At 43.2% G+C, this 21,590-nt stretch overlaps 1 protein-coding gene across 1 annotated transcript; it reads right to left on the reverse strand.

Annotated features, from left to right (window-relative positions):
* Positions 1 to 10,648: 10,648 nt before the first annotated feature.
* Positions 10,649 to 18,389, reverse strand: slc23a1 (solute carrier family 23 member 1). Its single transcript, XM_053440788.1, has 14 exons — positions 18,322 to 18,389; positions 15,939 to 16,112; positions 15,696 to 15,853; positions 15,494 to 15,582; positions 14,742 to 14,809; positions 14,468 to 14,649; positions 14,205 to 14,325; positions 13,722 to 13,878; positions 13,449 to 13,596; positions 13,255 to 13,360; positions 12,648 to 12,777; positions 12,247 to 12,390; positions 12,048 to 12,143; positions 10,649 to 11,916 (listed from the first exon to the last, which is right to left on the reverse strand). Exons 1-14 carry the CDS (start codon positions 18,337 to 18,339, stop codon positions 11,672 to 11,674), a joined length of 1,836 nt encoding a protein of 611 aa, XP_053296763.1. The 5' UTR covers positions 18,340 to 18,389; the 3' UTR covers positions 10,649 to 11,671.
* Positions 18,390 to 21,590: the final 3,201 nt, after the last annotated feature.

The raw sequence follows: 21,590 nt of genomic DNA on the forward strand, positions 1-21,590 counted from the left end.
TCCAAGTCTCTACGACCTTCACAACAAAAGTTATTCAAGAATATCTCCTCAGCAGGCTATGCTAATGAGGCGGCCTAATTACAATCCCGTTTCTCTCAAATATCTCGGCATAGAAGACACCAAAACTCAAAATTACAGGATATTCACCATCCCAACAGAGAATTCTCCTCAGAAATGTCATTTTATCACATCAAATTCAAAACCCTAAATTCAGGAAAAACCATGACCAAGGTGAACTCACACACAAGACAAGTGCCCCACAGATCAAACAGCTCATTAGACAAATCTTGGAGAAATCCAAAATCAGTCGCTTGGAAGAATGAGAGTGAAGCATCTCCTTGGGCCGTGCGGTGTATGGGGCACAGGAGCTCTTCTGGGGGCCCAATCATCTCTTCTGGGGGCCCAATCATGGGGGGCCAAGGAGCCAGTGGTCTGGACACACATCAGGCCCCTCTTCATTCAGCCTGAAAGGTAAGAATGCAGGTAAGATCCACAGAAATTCCACCAGAAATCAGAAATTCCGAACTAGCCCCGCCCACTTTTGGGGATTTGGGCGTTCGACCCCTTCCGAAGGTCGTAGGAGCTCGGGGATGGCACCAATCGATCCGCAGGACCCACATTAGTTCAATAGAAACCACTTTCCAAGTCTCTACGACCTTCAGAAAAAAAGTTATTCAAGAATATCTCCTTCTCCAATGTGCTTTCATCCCTAATCCTAACCCTAACCCTAACCCTAACCCAATGTGCTTTCATCCCTAATCCTTACCTTAACCCTAGCTGTTTTAGCGACTTTCTTATTCAGAGGTTCTGGACTTCGATTCTATGCCTAGTCAGGTTCCTTAGACCCTTACCCTAACCACACCACCCCTTGCCTAAACCTAACCCCGCCCACTTTTCAGATTCGCTCGTTCGACCCCTTCCCAAGGTCCTAGAAGCTCGGGGATGGTACCAATCGATCCGCAGTACCCCGTTTGGTAGAGACAGACGCCCTTTCCAAGTCTCTACGACCTTCACAACAAAAGTTATTCAAGAATATCTCCTCAGCAGGCTATGCTAATGAGGCGGCCTAATTACAATCCCGTTTCTCTCAAATATCTCGGCATAGAAGACACCAAAACTCAAAATTACAGGATATTCACCATCCCAACAGAGAATTCTCCTCAGAAATGTCATTTTATCACATCAAATTCAAAACCCTAAATTCAGGAAAAACCATGACCAAGGTGAACTCACACACAAGACAAGTGCCCCACAGATCAAACAGCTCATTAGACAAATCTTGGAGAAATCCAAAATCAGTCGCTTGGAAGAATGAGAGTGAAGCATCTCCTTGGGCCGTGCGGTGTATGGGGCACAGGAGCTCTTCTGGGGGCCCAATCATCTCTTCTGGGGGCCCAATCATGGGGGGCCAAGGAGCCAGTGGTCTGGACACACATCAGGCCCCTCTTCATTCAGCCTGAAAGGTAAGAATGCAGGTAAGATCCACAGAAATTCCACCAGAAATCAGAAATTCCGAACTAGCCCCGCCCACTTTTGGGGATTTGGGCGTTCGACCCCTTCCGAAGGTCGTAGGAGCTCGGGGATGGCACCAATCGATCCGCAGGACCCACATTAGTTCAATAGAAACCACTTTCCAAGTCTCTACGACCTTCAGAAAAAAAGTTATTCAAGAATATCTCCTTCTCCAATGTGCTTTCATCCCTAATCCTAACCCTAACCCTAACCCTAACCCTAACCCAATGTGCTTTCATCCCTAATCCTTACCTTAACCCTAGCTGTTTTAGCGACTTTCTTATTCAGAGGTTCTGGACTTCGATTCTATGCCTAGTCAGGTTCCTTAGACCCTTACCCTAACCACACCACCCCTTGCCTAAACCTAACCCCGCCCACTTTTCAGATTCGCTCGTTCGACCCCTTCCCAAGGTCCTAGAAGCTCGGGGATGGTACCAATCGATCCGCAGTACCCCGTTTGGTAGAGACAGACGCCCTTTCCAAGTCTCTACGACCTTCACAACAAAAGTTATTCAAGAATATCTCCTCAGCAGGCTATGCTAATGAGGCGGCCTAATTACAATCCCGTTTCTCTCAAATATCTCGGCATAGAAGACACCAAAACTCAAAATTACAGGATATTCACCATCCCAACAGAGAATTCTCCTCAGAAATGTCATTTTATCACATCAAATTCAAAACCCTAAATTCAGGAAAAACCATGACCAAGGTGAACTCACACACAAGACAAGTGCCCCACAGATCAAACAGCTCATTAGACAAATCTTGGAGAAATCCAAAATCAGTCGCTTGGAAGAATGAGAGTGAAGCATCTCCTTGGGCCGTGCGGTGTATGGGGCACAGGAGCTCTTCTGGGGGCCCAATCATCTCTTCTGGGGGCCCAATCATGGGGGGCCAAGGAGCCAGTGGTCTGGACACACATCAGGCCCCTCTTCATTCAGCCTGAAAGGTAAGAATGCAGGTAAGATCCACAGAAATTCCACCAGAAATCAGAAATTCCGAACTAGCCCCGCCCACTTTTGGGGATTTGGGCGTTCGACCCCTTCCGAAGGTCGTAGGAGCTCGGGGATGGCACCAATCGATCCGCAGGACCCACATTAGTTCAATAGAAACCACTTTCCAAGTCTCTACGACCTTCAGAAAAAAAGTTATTCAAGAATATCTCCTTCTCCAATGTGCTTTCATCCCTAATCCTTACCTTAACCCTAGCTGTTTTAGCGACTTTCTTATTCAGAGGTTCTGGACTTCGATTCTATGCCTAGTCAGGTTCCTTAGACCCTTACCCTAACCACACCACCCCTTGCCTAAACCTAACCCCGCCCACTTTTCAGATTCGCTCGTTCGACCCCTTCCCAAGGTCCTAGAAGCTCGGGGATGGTACCAATCGATCCGCAGTACCCCGTTTGGTAGAGACAGACGCCCTTTCCAAGTCTCTACGACCTTCACAACAAAAGTTATTCAAGAATATCTCCTCAGCAGGCTATGCTAATGAGGCGGCCTAATTACAATCCCGTTTCTCTCAAATATCTCGGCATAGAAGACACCAAAACTCAAAATTACAGGATATTCACCATCCCAACAGAGAATTCTCCTCAGAAATGTCATTTTATCACATCAAATTCAAAACCCTAAATTCAGGAAAAACCATGACCAAGGTGAACTCACACACAAGACAAGTGCCCCACAGATCAAACAGCTCATTAGACAAATCTTGGAGAAATCCAAAATCAGTCGCTTGGAAGAATGAGAGTGAAGCATCTCCTTGGGCCGTGCGGTGTATGGGGCACAGGAGCTCTTCTGGGGGCCCAATCATCTCTTCTGGGGGCCCAATCATGGGGGGCCAAGGAGCCAGTGGTCTGGACACACATCAGGCCCCTCTTCATTCAGCCTGAAAGGTAAGAATGCACGTAAGATCCACAGAAATTCCACCAGAAATCAGAAATTCCGAACTAGCCCCGCCCACTTTTGGGGATTTGGGCGTTCGACCCCTTCCGAAGGTCGTAGAAGCTCGAAAATGGTACCAATCGATGCGCAATACCCCACTTGCCAGAAACAAATGCCCTCTCCCACTCTCTACGACCTTCACAAAAAAAGTTATTCAAGAATATCTCCTCGGGTTTTCGGCCATTCGCTACTTCGACCCCTTCCGAAGGTCGTAGGAGCTCGGGGATGGCACCAATCGATCCGCAGGACCCACATTAGTTCAATAGAAACCACTTTCCAAGTCTCTACGACCTTCAGAAAAAAAGTTATTCAAGAATATCTCCTTCTCCAATGTGCTTTCATCCCTAATCCTAACTCTAAAATGAGTTATTTCAATGAGGATAATGGAGGGTGGAACACAGTAACCCTAACCCAGGGAGCCGTCTGGCAGGAGGACAGTGCACCTCCTGTAGCCTTTAATAGGAGACGGGTTACATCACATTACATGACATTTAGCTGACGCTTTTATCCAAAGAGACTCACAATAAGTGAATCAACCCCAAGGGTACAGACCCAGGACGACAAGAATCAAGAAAGTACAATTTCTTCAAAATAAAGCAAAACTACGAAGTGCTATAGGTAAGTGCCATTTAAGTGCTACTAAAGTGTTAGTTTCAAAAAGTTGTTAGTATATATTTATATATATTTTTTTTTTCAAGGTATAGTCGCAAGAGGTGTGTTTTTAGTATGTAGGATGGAGGAATTGTGGCAGGCGCACAACACTGTGACAAGATCACTTTATTTCATTTAATGGTTTTTTTAAACATTAAATTGTGTTTATTTTTCAATCAAGTTTATTAACAAACATTCTTTAAACATATTCAATAACATAGAGGAAAAACACACAGCAACACACTGATAATACAAAATTTCAAACAAACTCAGTAATGGGTTTCTATCATGATAATGAGGGTGGAACCACCGTGCATTATGGGAGGCGGCACAGCTGTCCCTATCAGCGTACCTGGGACCAGGGAAAGGACAGAGCCCCCCCCCCCCCCGCACCCTTTCATAGGAGACGGGTTCAGTCCCCCTAGACTAACCAAAGATTGAAATATATAAAAGTCAACTGACAACTGCAAATTTACATTGAATGAAAGAACAAATGTATCAAAGCCAGTCTAGCTAAGGGGTCATGTGACAGTAGAGAGCTTTGGTGCATTGACTTTGACTTAGTCGACGGACAAAGCGGGGGGGTTGTCAAGATTATTCCATACTTCCTAACCCTAACCAGGAGGGGGGCGCCCCACAGGCCTCGCTGTCTCTGCAGCTACAGCCTTGTCTGTCAATCACCTCCTAAAATAGAAACCTGCAGTCTGACACCCATTCTCCCTCTCTCTATTTGGCTCTATGTCTCTCACCCACCTCCCCCCCTCTCTCTGGACCTGCAGTCTGTCAGCAACACTCAGCCTGACTCCACCACTCTTCCTCTCTGTGCATATCTGAACTTCTTTCTCTCGGGCAGGACAGTCATAGTCAGTTTCCTGACTGACTTGTCTTAACCAGAACCAGCTCTGAAGGACTAATGAACATGAATAGTTCTGGGTAAATATTATATCATGAAATATCAATTTGAAGCTCAATTGGGACAACATGAAAAAAAAATCTGGACTAAAAACATGGATTACACCTGGTTCACGACTCTGACAACTTCAGCCAAAACCAGGATGTCTCAGAAGTCTCAACATGGACCTATGATTGGAAGCGGTTCCATCTGTTCCTTTTGAATCATCAAATATAGAATTTGATCCGGGAACAGGTGAGAACAAGTTTTTCATTATTCATTGATTGTAACTATTGCTATCACCAACCCTTCTTTTGAAATTATGATTTAAAACTTAAGGTGGAAAAACAACAAGGTTTGTACAGATATGTGCACATGTTCTCTCTTACAGTTTTTTTTTAAATTAATTTACTTTCCGTCATTTTACATTCAAACTACAAAAATAATAAACTCTACTGTATGATTGGTTATGATGGCATGAATATAAAGGGTTATCGCAATATCTAATCGATTAACAACAAAAATAACCATCAAATTTAGAGATTGAATACAATTAACAGTGTCTGTGTGTTTCCAGATGAGGGTTAACACTTGATCAAAATATTTACTGGAAATAGATGAAAAAAACACAATGAATTAGACTAAATAAATGTTTGAACCTGAACTCCCTTCTGTTACTGACATTATGTGTCACAATTAAGAACCAATCACAATGAAGAATGATCATATGATTACAACACAAATCGAGTTTGTGTCAGAGAAAATAAGATTAAAATGTTTCCCTAACCCAAATCTTTGTTTTTATATTTTGTCCAAATTTGGACAGAAAACGACTAACGTAAAAACCTTCAGATTGAAAAGAAAAAAATGATGAGCAGCAGAGGAGAAGGAGGAAGAAGAGGGAGGGAGGTCTTCCTCAGCGCTCACCGCTTCCCTGAAGTTGTTCTGCCGCATCATCATAATTCAGGACTTTCTGCTGAGTTCACCTGTACTCGTCCGTCAGAGGCCGATTACCTTGACGTCTCCTCTCACGTTCACTCTGAGGAAGAAGAGTCTATCAGTGACTGGTCAGAGGAAGATCTCTCCCTCTATTTCTCTCCCTCTGTCATCCTCCCATCAGACGATGAAGACTCAGGTTCAGAGAGCGGGTTCAGGTGCGTTGATGTTGCCATGGAAACACAGGTGAGGATGATTTACATTCTCAAATGTTGTGTTGAAGAAACTTTCATGGTGTGGGTCCACCAAACACAACGCACATTTTTCAAGATGAAATTACAAACAAAGTCAACGAAGACATGTCTCTATCAGTCAGTCAAAATATTTGAAATAAGGCAAAATGTTCATGTGACACAACGTCGTGAAAGCCAATCAGCGCCAAGAATGAAAATCACCTGACTCCGGTCTTGCAACAACACGAGCAGGCAGGTGATCAAACAGGCCACAGGTCAGCCTCAGGCAGCAGCTCCAGTAGAACATGGTGGAATCCCAGAGCGGGGGGGCCTCTCCTGAGGGTTTTGTGGACTCACACTCGACGGTCGCAGTCACTTCTGCCACTTCAACCCAGAACAGACGAAGTCAGTTGCGTTCATTTGTGTTACTCGTTTAGTTTCGCTCGACTCAAAAACTAAATACAATTTTATCTATTCAAAAATATTTCTGCATTTTTTGGAAACTAAATTACTTCTCTTATAATCGTAAAAAACAAATTATCAACAAACTTTCAAAAATAATCAAAGAATCTGATGTGATTAAAAATCCAAAATGATTTTTATTTAAATAGATTCTGTATGAATCCAAAGAAAAACTAAACATTTTAAAATTATAAAAAAATGTAAAGTTAAAATACAGTGGAAACACACACACTCCGACACAGACACTGACACACGTGTGCGCGCTTACATACACAAACTTGTTTACACATACATTCACACAGACGCACACACAAGGAATAGTTTTGCATTCACTAATGCTCTGATTGGCTGCTCCTCCATCTGCCCAAAAACCAATCCTCACGACAAAAGTCTATGAATCATTTAGAATGTTTGATTCAATTAAAAATGTTTTAAACAACAAACTGTACAAAGTCTAATTATTTCTGTTGTGTAAAGTTCAGTGAGTAAAAGAACAAACAGGATTCATTCTACTGAGCCTAATTCATTAATTATTTTATCATTTTAATTATATTTCTTTTATATAATGTGTCTTGTAATTTTTTATTATTTGTCATGACGTCAATGCATTGACATTTGTACATTTCAAGTTTTCAATAAAAAAAAAGCTGGCTGCAGACAAGATGGCGGCGGGGCCACTAACTCTAACCCTAACCTGGCCACTAACCCTAACCCTTACCTGGCCACTAACTCTAACCCTTACCTGGCCACTAACTTTAACCCTAACCTGGCCACTAACCCTAACCCATGCACAATATGCCGCTGCAGCAGAAATCCTCGCAACTGGACAGGAAGTGATGCGACCATAGCAACGGAAGTTTGTCTTCTTCTGTTGTTTTTGCCTCTTGAAGGTTTATTTTTCTTGAAGTGCGGAAAACTATTTATTTATTTGTTCCCATACAGTGTTAAAACACAAGAATAGGATTTGTCCCAAATTGTCACATAAATTACATATAAGAATTAAACAACTGAAATAATAACGAAGGAGAAATAACAAGATGACAAGAGTGGAGGTGTTGCAAACATTTAATCTTTTGATGGCCCGAGGACACTTCGGCATGCAGATGGGAAGACTGGGATCAAACTGCCGCCCTTCCGGTTGGAGGACGACCGCTCTACCCCTCAGCCACAGCTGCCCAGAGGGTTATAATAACAAATTAATGATAAAAAAACAATCCTGTTGTCACTGTAACCAAATACAAGATCTCTATAGTAAAAACCAAAGTCAGGCAAAATGTTGTCAAAATTATGAATATCATTGTGTACTTTATGCATTAACTTAAAAGAGCTAAACACATAGGAGCAGGTTTCAGGACACAGAGTTTACATCAGTGTCCCTCAATCTTCTACAAGAAAAACCAAAACTACCAGACACTAAAACAGCTTCTTTCCTCTGATGAACACGTAATCAATCAAACACTATCAGGATCAATCTGTGTGCAATAATCCGGTTCCTTTATATTCTAAATTATATCCACATATACAATATATACATACGGTATATGACAATCTTTCCTATATTGATTCTAGCATCTGTGCACTCTGCTTCATTGCACTATTTCTCTATTTCATTGTCATAGTTTTTATGTTCATATATACATACTTTTGCATATATATTTATATCCATACTTGTACATGGTAGTTAAATGTTTGCTTAACCTTGTTCTGTAGTAAAGCCAATAACAAACCCTAATCCAATTTTTTTTTAAGTAAAACTGAAAATAATAAATATGATACTGAAAAGTCAAAAACTATTTAAAAAAACGTTTAAGTTTCACTTTTCATGCTGAATCATCAACATCGTCAAGTGTCTCAACCTTTCAGTAATAAACCTTTTCATTGAATTAAATCGTTGTTTTATTCATCACACACCTGTCTATCTGTCTCCCTGCCTGTCTGTCTATCTGTCTGTGTCTCTCTTTACATCATCTTGTTTGTCTCTGTTCAGAAGACAGGTCAGGGAGGGGGGGGGCTTAAGATGGTTCCTAAACGACAGATTCACCTGAAAAAGAAAAACAAGACCAAGGAAATTAATGACAAGGTAAAGAATTACAAACTACAGGTACTTGTCTGTCTCTTTCTGTCTTTACCTGTCTGTCTGTTTGTCTGTCTCACTACCTGACCAGGTGATACTGAAGAATGAACCTTCTGAAGGGGGAGCAGCGAACAGAGATGTGTCAACCAATGAGCTGCTCTGTCCAACTGTCCATCATCGCCCTGATCTGTTGCTACGACAACACAGCATGCCCACTTCCTTCCACACGCGTTCAATGACCTGTGGTGATGTGGACAGCTGTGGGGTCTACAGGGGCCTGGTTGCAGGAGCCAGTCCAGGTAACAACACCTGACGCTGTTGGAGAACTCCGCCTTTTCCTGTGTTGCCCAGGAAATGACATGTGATGATTTTGATGGTTTGTTCTGGACTCCTCCTATTTCTGGTTTCAGGGTTGCTGATTGGAGGACAATCGGTGGTACAGAGACGTTTGCAAAAATCGATCTCTCTGGATGAAACAAAAACAAAGATGGCGTCATGCATCATCAAGACTGTCCTCTCCAAGAAGATGCAAGTCGAGAAGATCAACACAAAGACATCGTATCTGAAGAAGAAACTCCTATCAGAGGGGGGAGGACTGGAGGCGGGGCCCGGTGTGGTCAAAGCTCCGGTTCATTCGGTGAGAGATGTCAGAAGTTTGGTTAAAAACACATTCAGCCTCTCGTTCTCTACGGCAACGACACCTGACAAACTCAAGCCAGAAAAATTCAAGGTGGTTGGTCAGGAGGACAGCCCACCCCCCACCTACCAACAGGAAGTAGGGGTCAAAGGTCACTCCACCAGAGGACATGTCTCTAATGTCAGTGCATCTTTCAGCCAATCCCGTGACAGAAAACAGTACAATCCATTGAGTCAACCAATCACACATCAGAGACAAGGAAGCGAGCCAATAGTAAGCAGGAGGAAAGATGATTTCATGTTTTTAGACCCACCCCCATCCACCTCTGCAACCATCATCCAATCAGAAAGAGCTGAAGGTGCAAGTCACCAGGCAGGGTCCTCCCTCCCCTTCTCTGCCCCTCCTTCGCCCTCCTCCTCCAGACACCCCCAGGTAGACCAGCAGGAACAGCGCCCCCCTCAAGGTGCTTCTTCTCACTCTGTCCCTGCCCCCCTCCAGCGGCTCCAAACCTGTTTCTACACCCCCTCTCAACCTCCTCAGCTGAGGAAGGTGAGCTACATCCCCAACCCCCTCAACTCCATCCAGAATCCCTACCTCCACCAGAGCAGGTCACCTGGAGACACCTCGGACCAGTCCATGAAGACCTGCCCCTCCCCAGTGACCAGGAGGATAGCAGACCACAAGGTCAGTGCTGTGACCCCGCCCACATTGAAGAATAAGCTGCAACAGCCTTTTCTCTTCAGTTTTCAGAGTTTCTTACCTGCACAGGTGAGTAATGACTTCCTCAATGACATCACAGGTTCCGCTATGACACCTGGAGCTGTCTTCAGTGGCCCCGCCCCATGTCACGTGATGTTAGAGCCAAATGGACGGTACTGCTATGTGGATACACACCCGCAGCATCACAGAAAGATGCTGTTGGATCCAGAAACTGGACAGTTCATTCAGGTGTTCCTACCTGGAGCAAGCCCTGCCCCCATGTGTTGTTTCAACCCCGCCCCCACCGTGATAAACCCCACCCCCACTATTCTACAGACGAGCAGTGTCAATGGCGCCGTCCTCTCAGTGATGAGGTTCCAGCCGACCCTGTACGCCGCCCACTGCTTCCCCGTCCCCCTTCACACGCACACGTCCCCATGATATCTATCTGTTTACATAGTTAGATAGATAGACGTACCTGTAACATATAAAACAGTATAGATTATTTATTATTATGTATAAAAGCAAACAAACATTATCTCAAGGCACTTCACACAGTGAGTTCACAATGATTTTATTTTACTTCACATTTTTCTTTGTTTGTTGATTTGATGATTGATTGTTTGTTTGATAATTGATCGATGATACAACCAGTACTGAAGTGACGAGCAGATGAAGTGAAATAACCTTATTTGATTTTCTCTCATGTTATTGTGAATATTCAACATATTTTTATAAAAAATGTACAAGAATAAATTCAACAGCTTCACATTTGTTTCTCAGACAAAACCGCGTTGTCACAATGTTAAATATCACATAATCAACAGTCAGTTGATGAACTGAAGACTCACAGTTTAGGTTAACCCGGGTTAAACCTAACTCAGTAGCAACTGACCCAAACACACATTCGTTTAAGGGCAAGTGTTAAACCCGGATTAACCCTGTGATAAACTAACACTGACAAAGAAATTTTGTAGTTGTTGTTATAATTATTAGGATATTTAATCATATGTTTTCCCATGAGGTAAAATACATTCACATCAATATTATACAGTTAATCTAACAGTTAAATTAGTTTTATTTCAGTCAAAACAACTTTTTTATATAAAACATTTCATGAATAGAATTTTGTTCACACATTCAAACAGTGTACTTCACATTTGAATTTGATAGAAAACAAAACATAAAATATAAACGAATAATGTACAAAACAGAGTAATCATTATTACAGAATCATTGTTTATTTTAATTTTTTTGTATTTTAACCTAACCCAATAATTTCAGATTCACTAACATTATTAATGCACGTCATTAAACACGTGATGGTAAAAATGATTTGTGCAATTTTTCTGATCCTATCATGTTTTAATTTAGATTTTTTTATAGTGTCATCACGCACTCATAATAGTACAAATATTAATATTATGTAAAACAACCTTTATTATCAAGGTTTCATTTGATGTGTGAAAGTAAACAACAGAAACAATGTTAAGGGGTGTTTCCATGGTAACTGCTTCATACTTTTTAAAATACGTTATAATCATCTATTTAACGAGATGTGACATCACGCTGACATCACACAGGGTTCGTACTTCCTGTCCATCTGGCAGGTGTGATTGATGACATCACAGTCACACCTTGGTGCTGGACAGCTGGACGTCAGCTGCCTTCTCTCTGGTTGTGGTTTGCTCCTCCTCCTCCTCAGCTGTCGATGGATCATCAGACGCCCTGAAGCCTGTGAAGGAGGGGCTGATGGGAAATCGCTGGAGCCAGTGGATCTTCCTGATGACCCCCATCCCCAGAGGAAGATCATAAGAAGAACAGGAAGAGGAACAGGAAGATCTCCACTCAACTAAACCTCGCTCCTCTCTGGTACCTGAAGACACCAAAAGAAGAAACCCACACACAAACGGGCACGACGGACACAACACAACATGTAACTGTAAATAATTATTGGTTTGTGTAAAACATATGATTAGTCAGTGTATAGAGTTGTGTGTGTTTTACCAGGTATTGTGTTGTCAAGACAAAAAGCCAAAAAACCTCCAACGAACATCTCAGTGGATAAAAGAACCGTCAAAATCTGATCCAGCTCCGCAAGACCTGAACATACAGAAGTGATCTACATCATGTAGATCCAAACACACAACTGATCTACCTCATGTAGATCCAAACACACAACTGATCTACATCACGTAGGTCTCACCTGTGTGGATGGCGTTGGGGTGTGCGTCCAGGTAATTCGGCAGCATCAAGCCAAAGAACATTGAGAATCCGAGAACAAACAGATTTCTGGACGAGTTTAAATCCACCAGCTGCAGGTTCGACAGACCGATAGCTGTGATCATACCTGAGAAACACACCTGGATTATTGTGACATCAATTCAATTCAATTTAATTCATTTTCATCTGTATAGCATCAAATCATAATATACATTATCTCAAGGCGCTTTATATGGAAGGTCAAGACATTATTTGTTTTTTTACCGAGATACCCAACAGTTCCCACAATGAGCAGCACAATGGAGACTGTGGAGACTCACCTGGATTAATGTGACATCATCAACACACCTGTATGAAAGCGTGTGAGCTTTGATGGCGACTCACCGAACAGTGTGCAGAACATCCCTCCAAGAATCGGATCCGGCAGAGACGCAAACAGAGCTGTGAACTTCCCGACTGATCCCAACAGGAGCATGATGCCTGCTCCATACTGCACCACCCGCCTGCTGCCCACCTGCACACCGGGTCAACGATTCAAACATCCAAAACGTCAATTGAGGCCTATTCACCATCCATGATCATTGACTATAAAAATGATCATATATTTGCAGTCAGAGTCTGGGCAGTAGTGATTGTGGAGTAGAGCCATGTTATCAAGGTCCCGCCCATACACACACTTGACCAATCCTGAGTCAGTCTCAGCTGTCAATCATGACGTCGCAGCCCTCAACTGATCAGAAACACTTTAATAAACATTTATTTAACGTCTACTTGGATGTTTTAGTTTGGTTCATGACCCATCTGCTAACATGGAGGAGGAGGAGTTTATGACCTATACTGCAACCAGCCACCAGGGGGCGATCCAGATGATTTGGGATCTGTCATGTCATCCATCTTTAATCACAGTCTATGATCTGGTCCATAACACTAGGTCTAGGACCGGTTTCTACCAAACAAATGAACCCATTCATGTGTACATGGTCTCGGTTACCTTGGTGATGCCTAGAACGCCTATATTTGGACTTGAGGAAGTGGAGCCATTTCCTGTTCCCAACAGACCAGCAATAATACAAGAAAGTCCCTCAATGAAGATTCCCCTGAAACACAAACACTGTCACACAGCAGCTGGGGGGCGCTGTGGGTGATTTGCAGGTAATCTTACTTCCTTTTGACTTCCTGTCTCACCTGTTGATGGCGTGGACCGGAGGAGGCGTGGCTCCAGCGAGACGGGCGCAGGCGTAATAATCTCCAATCGACTCCACGATTCCTGCCATCGTCGCACTTAGCATCCCCAACACCCCAGCTACCGTGACCACTGGCAACCCCCATTGACCTATCAGAGACCATCATCATCATCATCATCATCTGACTGAGACCTGTAAGGCCTTTGAGTTTAAATGACCTTTAATGACCTCCATCATATCTAAAAGGTTTGAGGCCTGTGATTGGCTGACTCACAGGGGTAGGGTACCCTGAACCAGGGGGCGGAGGTCATGATGTCACCGCGGGCGTCGGTCCGAGCTTTGTGTCCGTACTGATCGGGGTCGCTAGGCAACAGGTCGGTCAGAGTGAGAATGTAACAGACGAGCCAAACCAGCATGATGGCCAGAATGATCTGAAACACAATAACACAATAACACAACCCTAACACAGACTGTTCAACTTCCTCCATCACACACTGAAGCAACCTGAGGAAGAATCAAGAGGGAGGCGACATCGGGGGGGCGATGTTTCCACCGACTGCTTTTAGGCTTCATGGTTTATTATCACCTCGCTATGATCAATCAATTTGATTGATCATCATCACTTACACGGATATAAAAGTTTTAATTTGTTTTAACGGTTGTTGTCTTAATCATCATTTACATTAGGAGGAAGTTATGTGTTTGTTTGAGTGTGTGTGTGCGTGTGTGTGTGCGTGCGTGTGTGTGTGTTATTTACAGGAAACATCTTGAAGATCTGGACTCTTGTTGACGTCAGACCTTTCTTACGGCTGTAAACAGGAACAGGAAATGATGTCGTTCTTAGGTACTGAGAAAACAACACGATGAGAAAGATGCACCTGAAACAGAGAGACAGTCGGTCAAACAGGTGGACAGACAGTCGGTCAGACAGGTGGACAGACAGTCGGTCAAACAGGTGGACAGACAGTCGGTCAAACAGGTGGACAGACAGGATGACAGACAGACAGAAATGTGTCTCACAGCGCTGACAGGCCCCAGTGAGAACCAGCTCTGTCTCCAGCAGTGGTAAAGACAGACAGGCCAATCAGTGAGACAGTTGGTGTGATGGTTAGAGGACCAATGAACTCCAGCAGTAACCCCGGCAGCCCACACAGACCGATGATGAGCTCCAGCACACTGGACACGATGATCGCCCCCTGGATCTGAAACAGGAAACACACTTGATCACATGAGCCGTGTCCCTCTGAAAATGACCCCCACCCGACCTCCAGGTAGAAGAGATGGCATCATATACCTCTCTAATGCGCGGCTGCCAAATGTGTTCAGTGTTCAGTGGAAGGCTCCAGTTCCCATAAATCTCCTCTGCAGATACAACAAATGATTAATATTATTAGTTATCATATTCCTCCTCTTAGCTTCTCTTTATTGGTTTCCTGTAAAATCTGAATATCAAGATCCTGCTCCTCACATTGAAAACTCTTAACAATCAAACCCTTCATATATCAAAGAGCTCATAACACTGTCCTGTCCCAATAGAACCCTTCGCTCCCAAACCACAGGTTCCCTTGTGGTTCTAGAGTCTGTCAGAGTAGAACAGGAGGTAGAACCTTCAGCTTTGATAGAACCTATAGATCTGGATCAGGTGAGTCCTGAGCGGGAACTCCCGTCATTCACTGAGCACGTCTCCCCATCTTTCTGTCTCTCTTCTCCCACATTTATTGATTTAACTACAATTACTTATTGTAAGTCGCTTTGGATAAAAGTGTCAGCTAAATGAAATGTAATAATGTAAATAACTTTGTTTTATTTCCATCCAAAGTCTCTCTCTCTCTATTCTCAGCCCACATTGATTCTGATTCTTTCTTCCAGTTAAAGAGTTTCTTCTCACAGTCGTCAGAGCTGCTCATTGTGGAAACTGTTGGTTTCTCTATCATTTAAAGGTCTTAATATGTAAAGTGCCTTGAGATCATTTTTATTATGATCTGATGCTATACAAATAAAGCTGAATTGAATTACAGAGACAGACAGGTAGAGAACATGTCTCACCCTCACTGGGACACCTCCAGCGATCCAGACTGAGGATCCCCTGAGCAGGAATCAGGAAAGCAAACGCACTTGCCTGAAACAGAGGAAGTCTACACACACACACACACACAAACACACACAAATACACACACACACACACACACACTGTGACACTCTGACTCGCTCTGACTCGCTCTGACTCATCTGTCTCGCTCTGACTCACCTGACTCCCACTGTGGTCTGGATCAGGGTCGTGATTCCGACCGTGGTGAAAATGGTTCCAATCAGCTGACTGATGGTGTTCTGGTCTCGACCCACACACATGGCCTCTGCCAGGAGAAACGGAACTGCCACTGTGCCGCTGAAGCATGTCAGGTAATGCTGAAGACAGATCAGAGCAGAGGTCCGGTGGCATCATCAACATCTCACTGACCTGTCATTGTTCAGTGTTTGGTCCCAGTCTTACCTGGAGTCCCAGTAAAACACACAGGTACCAAGGTGGAACGTCCTCGATGGTGTAAATCATGTCAGATCCCGCCTCCTTTGTTCCCACTGCCGGCGAAATGTTTTGGTCTTCTCTCATTGGCTTGTTAAGCCTGTTGAATGTCTGACTCTGACTTTCTGCCAGGTGATCACAACTCTGATTGGACAGAAGGACACACAAACCTGTTATTACAAAAACATAATTCAACACATTTGGTCGCATGTTTTGAAACAGAAATACCTAAACACACCTGAACCCAAACAAACTCACTTAAATACACATGCATTCACCAGAACTCACATGAACTCACCTGAACACAACTGAACACAAATTAACACAACTGAACACAAATGAACACAAATGAACACAACTGAACACAGCCAGGCCTGAACCAGGAAGCAGGATTTGTGGTCATCAGGTGACTTCAGGTTTATTTCACAGTTCTCTGTTCTATGAAGCTCGTTGCCTTGTCATCAGGTGAATCACCATGGTAACTCAACCACCTGCTCCAGGTGAAGTTGGAGATAAGAGATCAAACAGTCTGAAGCTCCGCCCCCTGACCAGTCACCTCCTTTGAACCATGACATCATGTTCTTAGAGGATCCGTGGAGCTGGTTGTTGGAGTCTCTGAGGAGGACCAGGGTCTTCAGAGACCCACAGGATCCTCTGAGCTCCTCTGAGGAGCTTCTGAAAGATCTAGATTCTCCTCAGAGGAACCGAACAGAACCAACCGGACCCGTAGGAGCAAAGTGCTCACGGTACCACCGACTGCAGCTGCTCCACCTGCTCACTGTGGCTGATGAAACTCCATCTACATTCTACACATTAGTCTTTTCTCTAGTTTCTATTGTTCTTTATGGTTTTCTACTTATGTTCATTGAGCTTCTGACTTTCAAACCTCATTGTACATGTGTGTACTGATATCGATATACAGTAGAAATAGAATCACAGTGTTCTACCTGCTCTATTGTAAAGATATGATAATCTACTTCCTTCTTTAGAGTTTATCTGTGTTCTCTTTCCTGCAGCTGAGCTTGAGGCCACCAGGGTTTCACCTGAAAGACTCACACTGTCAGACACACACTGAGAATAAGTGTAAACGGGTTAGCGTTAGGGTTAGCCAAGCCTGGGTTGATTTATGAGGTTTATAACCAGCTTTGTGTTGGTTAGGTTCAGTTAAGATATCCTCGGTATGTTGAACTTGCTTTGTTTATAGGCCCCAGACTCACCTGTAAACACCAGTGCTGCTGTTTTCCATCAGTTTCTCTTTAACAGTTCGAGTCTTTAACTAATCAGACGTCACTTTTAGGAAAGGTGAAAATCTTTTTAACGGAAGAAGAGTCTCTCTCTGAGTGAGAGTCTGAATCTGGTGCTGGGTTAATGTAAAATATAATTTAATTATTAGGAGGATAAAGGATCTTGGTCTGACCTGATTTACAGATTCAGCAGCAAGTGATGAAGATGACTTTACACTTTCTCCTGCTCTTGTTCTGAGAAACAGACGTGATAACTGGATGTGGTGTTATTGTTTTTTACTGCTTCACCTGTCTGCTGTTTCAAAGTGTCGGCACGGAGGAACTGTGGACAACGACGTGGTGCGAGACCTGAAACATCTCTCTGAACAATACAAGCAGCATGAGAGTTTCCACAGTCACTGAGACACAGTGAGTGTTTTTGCGGCAGGCTTAGCGTTGCTCAGCAGCTCGATGCAGGCTACAGGACACATTGTCTGTTGTGTTGTTTTAGTTGAGTCTGGCTTCAGTTTGTTTGTCTCCCCCCCAACACTGCACCCCCTCATACAGTTTATCACCAACCACCACTAGTTAGCAGAGACACATTTTCAACAATTCAACTGTTGCTTTATGTTGGTTATGTTTTTTGGGGGGGTGGCTTTGATGGGAGGGCCCACAGGAGGGGTTGTATGCTTTTTTTTAAGTGTTGCCTACCTGTAGCTTTTGCAGTTTCACCAACCTGAGCTTTAATTAGCTGTTTCTGGTCTGTACTGGCAAAGAACACTTCATCCATCTCCTTAAAAAACGTCATTCCTTCCACCAGCAGGATTTCCCACAACGTCCTGGTCCTACTTCAGATATGAAACACTTCTGGTTCCTTCACCTCACTCAGACAGAAGCTGAATCTATGCTGCAGTTTAAATCAAGTGTAATACTTCTGGTCTGGACAAACAGGACGTTCCTGGATGTTGAACATTAGCTGTGAATATTTATGGCCCATGAAGTTCTGGGGCCCCTGGACCGGAGTCTCCCCTTAGTGACCACAGGAGTGAAACTGTAACCTGTCCTTCAAATCACCAATGAGTAGATATCAGCAGAAAAATAATTCAGTCAATAATCAATGATCAGTTTACCTTCTGATCGGTTTCCATTTCACCTGTCGCTGTTTAACTCCTGGACGATCGAGCACCGAAAACTGAAGAGACACAGAGAGAGTGAGAGAGTGGGGGGGGGGGGGGGGGGGGGTTGGTGTTTGAGGTGAAAGTCCAGAAAGATTAACAAGATTATTAACACACTCACACAAAAGAGGTGTCTCCATGGGACAGGGACATCTCGCCTGTTCAGGTGTGTCACTTCCACTGATGCAACAGGTTCAGTGATTATTGATTATTGGATTATCACTGAGGTTCATGATGTAAGTTTCACACGTGCAGAGACGACAAGTTGACCACGAAAATAATGAATTATTTTGTAATGAATCTCATATTTGTAAACATGTTTAACTTTTTCCTGAGCTTTGCACAAAATTCTGATTTCTGAGAAATGTATATGTCGATTGGTTTTTGTGCACTGGCGTGTCCAACTGACTCAGAGGGCGTGTCCTTGTCATGGCGTCGAATTTCGAAACAGCGAGTTGTTGTAACTTCTGTGGACATTATTCAATCTGCACCAAACTTCACGTTTGGTAAAAATCTGAGCCTAAACACATTTGGGTGCCAATATTCAATCACAGCCATAGCACCCCCTACTGGCAACAATAAACGTGTTGTACTCTTCCTAGCACAGGGGTCGGGAACCTTTACTACCAGAAGAGCCCAATTGGCCCCCTCTTCCAGCAAATAAAATTGTCTGGAGCCGCAAAAAAAATATTCAATGAAACAGCTTATATAGTTTTAAATATAGTATTACTCAGTGTTATGCCAGTTCACATTTATAATGAACAAGTTCACAGTTAATTTTGTTTTATTTCAACTAAGTTCACGGTTTAAAAATGTACTGGTTCTTGTTCCAAGTTCCTGTTTATCTGGAGGATTCATGTGACGTCCGGTCGTGTGTCTGGTTCTGAACCGATGGAGTCGGATCAGGTCTCGTTTTAACTCTGAGTCCTGAGTGTGAGCGACTCGTGTCCAACATGTGGACGAGTCCTTTTCATGATGTTTCAATGAGTCTGATAAACTGAGGAATCAAACCAGCACCCAGTGACTTCCTGATCAGGTCCTGAGAACCAGTGATGAGTGTGTGTTAGTTCCAGTGAGAGCCGAGTGGAGGAGGACACAGAAACTTCAGCTCGGTACAAACCAGCTGCAGCTTCTGATCTGATCCCAGAGCAGCTGAGACCAGAGGAACTCAGTGTTTCACTTCTACAGAGTCACTGAGCGGCTGCTTTAAGAGAACGAGCTATGATCTCACTGCGTGTGGCTCTAAGAGGGGGGGGGGGCATCACACAAACACACACACACACGCATCTGGTATTTCACATGATAGCCTGATACAATGATGATTTAAAAAACCTAAACGTTCATCATATGAAAAATGATTCTTTCAGTTCATCGTTCAGCGCTTCAAGAGCTGCATGGCTGCCGCCCCCTGCCCCCGCAGGTTGACCACATCCAGCTGAAGTTTGGTCTGAATACCATTTAGACACGGCTGATAATATGTTACGAATGTGTGAATTGTTGTTAAACACTTTTGCCATGGCAACACACTGAGAGTTATTCAGAATCAGCTTAATTTTCCATCTATATGTACATGTACTAAGAATTTGACTCCAATGAAACTGCGCTCAGTGTGTTTACACAGACACACACCATTAGCAACAGACTACAAAAAATAGCAAAATAAACACAAGTACTATCTGCAAATAGAGTTAAACTGCACAAAGCAGTCGAGTGGACAATAAACATTTAACTACGATACGGTTATGGTGGAATTGTGACCAGAGGACGATAGTGCAGTGGTGCAAGAAACAAAGATGATCATTAACGAACAGGTTACTTATAAACATGAGGTGGTGAATCACATTGTGCAAATAAAATGTGTATAGCGCCAAATCATAATACACAATGTATAACATGTCAAGGCTGTGATAGAAATTTTACTCATTAGGGCAATGATTGATATTGATGTTTTCGAAAGATAACAAATGTTGCCTGAGAAGTCAGGGTTGCACTCATGACTGTTATGTGACATCCTCACTGACGAGGTCACCAAACAAAGACTTAACAGAACAGAGGATTTGTGTTTGTAAACTACTCAAGGGATCTTGAGAAACAGATGCTACATTCCAAAGGTCTGGGAAAGATTAGGTGACAGGATATTGGTCACCTATTGTTTAACATGAAAGAGGTTGATCGATAACATTTATCTCCTCTCTAGGAGGGGCTTGGAGATGTATAAAGTGTTGCTTTTCCTGTATGTCATTGCTCATTGTATGAAATCCATTCCATGGTCTTGTACATTGATGCCCATCTGCAGATGTAGAATAAACTTCCAGAAAGACATTGTAATGACTTGTGCTTGACTATTGAGAAATTCCCATGACAAGGCACTTTACATAATAGGTCAAGACTTAAATGTTTCACTTGTAGTTTGGCTTTTTTTAAGCTAATGTGAACATGTGAGACAGTGAAGTTGTGAGACAGTGAAGTTGTGGGACAGTGAACATGTGAGACAGATCTTATTGCTGGATCAAGAAGATTCACACATGTGTGTTAGAGATTCATTCTGAGGGAATCAAACATTAAACAACGTGCATCTGGGACGTTTCCCTGTTTAGCCCAGTTCAATAGAGATTTGGGTTTTGTGAGATCTGTGTAAAAAAAAGTGTTGACATATGATTACTTAAACTTCTGCTGTGCAATTTAGCACTAACTCTTACCCTAAAATTAATATTAGAATTAAATAAATACACAACACTATCATACACAGACATAATTGCCTCTGTGCTTTAGAAACCATTTGTGAATCATTTATCAGGAACTGGGTGCGTGTGTCGACTATAATTCAAGTGTCCTCAGTGTCATGCATTAATAACGTTCGGTGACATGTCAATAATCATCACTGTTAAACTTTCTCTAACCCTTCTTCTTTGTATCTGCTCAGAATCATCGGGCACTCTGCCGGCCACGCCCCCTTTGTGTAAGAGCACGTGCTTGCTCAAATACTCAGAGTCAGTTAACACAACTCAACAGACCAACATCTTAACCGGCTTTGTACAACTATTTCACTCTGAGTCACTGAACCACGGTTTGTTGAACTGAGTTCGATCAGGTGGTGCCCCCTTGTGGTGGGAGGAGTATTAGGGGCTGAGAACAAACATCTGGAGCCTCTGTCCAGAAGAGCTCAGTCCTTAGGTACAGTGAAGCTACTGAAGCTCACACTGCCACACCTCAGGGGATGAACC

This window comes from Pleuronectes platessa, chromosome 15 (genome assembly GCF_947347685.1).
Source record: "Pleuronectes platessa chromosome 15, fPlePla1.1, whole genome shotgun sequence".
NCBI classification, from domain to species: domain Eukaryota; kingdom Metazoa; phylum Chordata; class Actinopteri; order Pleuronectiformes; family Pleuronectidae; genus Pleuronectes; species Pleuronectes platessa.